The 6,175-nt window shown below is 41.7% G+C and overlaps 1 protein-coding gene across 1 annotated transcript; it reads left to right on the forward strand.

The window, feature by feature from the left end:
- The first annotated feature begins 1,604 nt into the window (after positions 1-1,604).
- LOC109776586 (transcription factor bHLH168) lies at positions 1,605-4,891 on the forward strand. The gene is made up of 4 exons (XM_020335246.4): positions 1,605-1,752; positions 1,858-2,037; positions 3,298-3,678; positions 4,378-4,891. Exons 1-4 carry the CDS (start codon positions 1,726-1,728, stop codon positions 4,444-4,446), a joined length of 657 nt encoding a protein of 218 aa, XP_020190835.1. The 5' UTR covers positions 1,605-1,725; the 3' UTR covers positions 4,447-4,891.
- The last annotated feature ends 1,284 nt before the right edge of the window (positions 4,892-6,175 follow it).

Below are 6,175 nucleotides of genomic sequence, written 5' to 3' on the forward strand. Positions count from 1 at the left end.
CGCGGGTGGACATCCAAGTCGTTTATAACTTAGTGCATTTGTGGGGCAAAATTTGATTCACTTACTACATAATATGTCACTCATGTTTGCATAGCAGAGCCTACACATGTTGCTCTGGTTCGGCTGTGTCGGCGGTTATCGCCATCAGCAGCTAGCCATCTATCAAGCCTATCTACGGTATTGCTCTACCCACGAACTTCTGCATTATAGAACAGTTCCACTTCAAACCAGCCATGTATTTGTATCCTATTAGTCGGCTGAGAACTAAGTACAGGTGATTGCACAAATTAAAACAAAATGAATGAATTTACAAATGCGGAATTAGTATAGGCTGAAATTACAAATATGAGAAAAATAAAGAATAAATGGGTATTAATGAAAGATAAAGGTATAAAGTTCAAATTTGCACAATACATTACAAATATAGCACTTGCATTTGAAATATGTAACTGATGTCGAATGCAACTATAAATAAATCAATTAAAAAATTGCCAAAATACTAGTCGACTAGCAACGGGAAAAGATCCAGTGGACTAGTCGGCAGCAAATCCGTTAGAAAAAAGGCAAAAATCAAATGCTTAAGCTAGGTAGATCTTGGCAAGTGTAACCAGTAATAATTATGTTAATCTCAAGTTTCTACTACAAATATCTGTTTTCACGCAAAGAAACAGAAAAGGTTGAATTGAAGGACGCACACTCTTTGTGATAGATCTAAATATTGTAGTTGACATGCTAACTAGCTGTCCTTGTTGAATGGACCAAGACCAGCACATAATTTGCAGCAATGATACCTCATCTAGTTGATGCCTTTTTTGCCCTAGCTAGAGAAATGATTCTTACTATGTAACATGGGCTTGAAAAGTGAAATCAAATATCAAAAACTCATGCCTACCTAGGTTATCTACAATGGCATCACCTCCAACGACACCCAAGACATTTTTAAGTTACCGCGACACATACTCTTTTTTTTTTTTTTGTGAACTACCGCGACACATATTCTTGTGATGCATTTTCTCTAAATATTGTCCTTTAGAGCTACACGCATCTAGTTAGCATGCATAGTAACCATTGTCCGCGAACATTTAAGTTAATAACAATTGGTGCGAGGAAAAAGTATATCATTCCTTCCTCATTTTTTAAAGTGGACGAAAGGAAGACAGTTGCAATTATATTCGCATGACCATTTTGTTACTAGTAGTAGCAGGTTTTATTGTATCACTGGTTTTAGATCTTTGGTAGTAGTAGCCAGTGTTATTGTGGTGAAGGGCAGCAATGCCTAGGTACATATGGCAGAAGCCCCCATTCTCACTTGTCCTCAATCATGCAAGACGTTCCTGTACCGCCCACGGCCTCAGAATTATACGCTCGATCGTGTTTCAACCAATAGATCCATATACACGCTGCTGTCACCTTTGTCACCGCATTGAATGCAGTGTCGTTGATATTTCTCGATCGGTGCATGCACCCTCTGAAACCAATAGCATCTGTACGTACAGCATCTCACCTCTGAGCCACACGCCCGTGTATACGTACATTTCTTTTGGAGAAAATGTACATACACGTATTTTAATACTACTAGCTAGCTCCCTATATATAGCATATTTCCCATACTCCCATAGGCCTCCCGGCCGGCCCCTTATCAGTACAGCACACCCATTTAGGCCAGGCCACGCACGCACTTGTTCTTCTTCCTCCATCACATCCTGCCTAGCTACACCTGCCGCCATGAAGCTAGCAGCTGCCTGCACCTCGGTATCTTCTTCTTCTTCTTCTTCTTCTTCTTCTTCTTGGTTGCATTTCTATCCACACACATTGACACGGCATGCTCATCGATCTCTCTACCTACCTCGTGGCTAGATGGCGGTGAAGGCGAAGCCGGCGAGGGGCGGGAAGAGGAATAGGGCGAGCAGCGGCACAGCAGCGGCGGCAATGATACTGGTGGAGAAGAAGGACTCGGAGAAGGAGAGGAGGCAGCGCATGAAGGCGCTTTGCGATAAGCTCGCGTCCCTCATCCCCAAAGAACACAACCCCCACGCTGTAAGAACTAATTAAGAACACACTTCTCTTCTCATGTTATTTTTTTCCTCATTGCATATAGCTGCACACTGTGATACCTAGCTAGTTTTCTCTCTCCAATTTTCCATGTTTGTATCATGATCTCATCCCAGTCCATCAAAAAATGAGCATATATATCCTCAATATGTATGTGGCGAATGTTAATTTGTTGGGCATTGATTTTCACTCTAGGTACTATATACAGTATACAGATCCAGTTACCCTCATAGTTGAAATAAATAAATGCAATGGCCCTTAGTACAGTCTTTCTCATCACTTGAAATATTGTATCAACGGGCCATAGATATCGAGTTCTACAGGCATTTAGTCAAGCGACTAGACATGGATTTAGCATGTCAAGGATCGCCGCTAAAATAAATTTTGCATTATCACAAGAATATGTTCCAGCTAAGGGCTGCTACTACAATAAATAAGTTCAAACTAAGTTATGATATTTTCTTTTCGTATTAAATTTGTCTACAAAATTTCCCGTTTGTGAAATCACGTGACATAAGTGGTAAGCAATCCAAACAATTCAATTTTTCTTTTACCGTTTGTGAAGCTTGACACTACAGGAATTGGACCCTGACACCGCCACTGTTGGTTTCCACCCATTTCATTTTCTCTGCCGCATTACGAAAATATAGCCCCAATAGTTCTTAGGAAATATCTAAGCTAATGCCACGTTTGAAATACAAAGTCGTTGAGTTTGCTGCTTGCAAGAATTATTATGATTATCTTGCAATCTTGCAAACTTGCAAAAGTACTCCTGCTCTGAATTCACATATTTACAAATAAGACTTATAAGAGAATGCATATAATACTGTTTTGGCAGGTGCATCCATGAGACGGGATGTCTTATGTGGCTGTTAATGCAAAACATGCTCAGTTAATTAACCATGTGCTAGAAACTGCTATTGAAACCATTCATGGGGGTGAACTACTTTTGAAGCTCATGACATGTTGACGTACGGTCGAAACCAACTACAAAGTACAAACAAATTATGGATTAAAGCAAATCCACAATTGGTTTACATGTGATGATTTGGGTAATATAACTTTTAAACCCAGAAGGTTTGTTATGTGCAGTCGTGTGAACCACCATACATACACGAAAAAAAAAACTTTTCCATTATCTAGGGAAGGAAGGGCTATCTGGGCCAAGGAAATCATGTTATGAAATAAATAAAAAATTTGCTGCCATATTATTTTCATATTGTTGTGCCTTAAATACATGTGTAGGATACAATGACCCAGCTAGGCAGCCTGGATGTCGCAGCATCATACATCAAGAAGCTCAAGGAGAGGGTTGATGAGCTACAACATAAGAAGGCCGCTGCACAAGCCGCGGCTACCTTACGAGGAGTTAGTGGCATCTCGATGGCCATTACCACGAGTAGTGGTGCTTCGCTGGATGGGGTAAAAAAATTGGAGGCATCGGCACCGGTAGTGGAAGTGCGGCAACCCGATGATTCAAGCATGGAGGTGAGACTGATATGCAACACAGAGAGGCCGATCAAGCTCCATGAGGTGATAACCATCCTGGAGGAAGAAGGGGCCGACATTATCAACGCCAATCACTCCGTTGTTGGCCACAAAATATTTTATACTATATACTCCCGGGTACGTATAAACGTAGGTATAACCTTTTGTGTTTGCAACAAGTAAATACAACTATACTGCAAAATGTATGGCACGCATGAGTCCGGATTCATCTTTTGACCAATAATTAATTAGACCAATGAAATATTGTCTATGTTGCAAGAAATGGTATCATTAGAATCATACTTAAAAGCATTAGTTTCTTAATGAAATGATTTTTGTGTCAGAAGTTTTTTTCTTTTCGGACTGTTTGATTGATAACCTTATAAAAGTAAATTTTCTGACTTATTTAGGGATAATGTTTTTTTCTAATGTAACACTAAACTGAATTAATGACATATACACAAGTAAAAGGCACAAAACAAGATTCCTTTTAAAAATAGAGGCTGTTAATGTTCATGTACGTGAAAATGTGGAACCACTGATTCCTTTCTAATCATTTTTGTAAAGTTTAGAACAATAGCAAGGTAGAAAAAGGGGAAAGAGAGCAAGATTGTTTGAAAACAACCCTCAGATGTAGACACGTGCCATACAGTCTTAATAAGTTTCTTTCTTTTCCCTCTCCACTGGCTAGATGTATGTAATTTAATTAGATGCGGGTGAAAATTATTTTTATCTTGTGTGGAGGATTAACTTCCATCTAAGTACACAATTATAACTTATCTACTTTGAATCAAGTTAAGTTAATTAATTTAATAAATTCCTCTCCGTATTGTGCAGGCCTTCAGCACCAGAATTGGCATAGATGATTCAAGAATTTCTGAACGACTAGGAGCATTGGTACGATAGTAACTCAATTTGCACACACACACACGCACACGCACACGCACACGCGCACGCGCACGCACGCGCACACGCACACGCGCGCGCGCACACACACACACACAACATAATATAACAACGAACTGTATAAAATAAACACCCCATGGATGCATAATTTGTATTTATTAATTGGCTATGACTAGCGGATGGAAACACCTTAATTAGCTAGTTGCCAAGTGTCTTCTCCATGTATGGAAAAAGTGTTGACCGATCTTCAAGGTATAATTACCTACCATAATTCATAGTAAGAAGTGTTGTTAGCTTGTTGTATGTGTTTAAATATTAATGTTTAAATGTGTTTTATGTTATCTCGTCCTCCTAGATTCGGTCTTGTATGATCCAAATATGCTTCTTTGAGACCTATTTTTTTACAGGTCTTGAGTTAAAGTAGTGACTTCAAACAGTAATGAAATTTACAAGAGAGTTACCCATTGGAACAATAATCTTGACTATCTATTAAAAAGAAGTGAATTGGGGCCAACAGACTTAGTAAAGTGCTATGAAAAATTGGTCCAAGAAGTCGTGGATACTCTTCTTGATAGTGGATCCCACGGGCAACCAACAAGGGGTGATCACAATAGAGTATGCAAATCACTTTCAAATAACACACTACGGTAGGAATGGCTACTAGTGGTGGGCGGGCGCTCGCCATTGAGATATCAATTACACCCAGCCTCTGCCACTACTAGGAAAAGGCCTACTAGTGGCACACCAGTTTTGCCTACTAATGGCGCACTACTGGTGCGCCATTAGTACCATGCCACTAGTATTAAATACTAATGGCGCACCAGTGGTGCGCCATTAGTATCTGGTATACTAATGGCGCATCACGCCGTGCGCCATTAGTATAGACCAACATGCGCCATTAGTGTGCCTCCCAGGGGGCGATATTTACACATGTGATTTGCCATACTAATGGCGCACTGTGGGGTGATGCGCCATTGCTATTTTTGAATTTTGAATTTGGATCTGGATCGTGATTTTTTTGCCCATTTTTGCTCTTTTTTTTGCTCGTTTTTTTGCACGATATTTTTTCAAATTTTGTTCTCGTTTTTGGATCTTGTACGTTCTTTTGCCGTGTTCTTTTGCCGGAGAGGAGTTCGCCGGAGAGGAGGGCCGAGGTCACCGGAGAGGAGGAGGAGGAGGTCACCGGAGAGGCGCTCGCCTACATCGCCGGAGAGGAGGAGGAGGTCGCCGGAGAGGAGTTCACCGGAGCATCGGAGAGGAGGAAGGAGAAACCATGAGGGGAGGGGAGGAGAGGAGAGGAGGAGCTCACCGGAGATGAGGGAGGAGGAGATCACCGGAGAGGAGGGAGGAGGAGATCACCGGAGAGGAGGGAGGAGAAACCGTGAGGGGAGGGGAGGAGAGGAGGGAGGAGGAGGTCGCCGGAGAGGAGGAGGAGGAGGTCGCCGGAGAGGAGGAGGAGGAGGAGGTCGCCAGAGAGAAGGAGGGGAGTATGGTGGAGGAGAGAAGGGGAGATGGAGTGGAGGAGAGGAGGAGATGGAGTGTAGGAGAGGTGGAGTGGAGGAGAACAATGAAGAGGTAAGGAGGAGAGGACCCCGCCCAGCCATATATACGGTATAGTAATGGCGCATCGTGTGCAGGTGCGCCATTACTAATTTTTTTTGATTTATTTTGAATTTTGAAGGCGGGAAGATAGTAATGGCGCACCGTGGGCAGGTGCGCCATTACTAAT

This window comes from Aegilops tauschii, chromosome 3, assembly GCF_002575655.3.
Source record: "Aegilops tauschii subsp. strangulata cultivar AL8/78 chromosome 3, Aet v6.0, whole genome shotgun sequence".
In the NCBI taxonomy this organism is placed as follows: Eukaryota; Viridiplantae; Streptophyta; class Magnoliopsida; order Poales; family Poaceae; genus Aegilops; species Aegilops tauschii.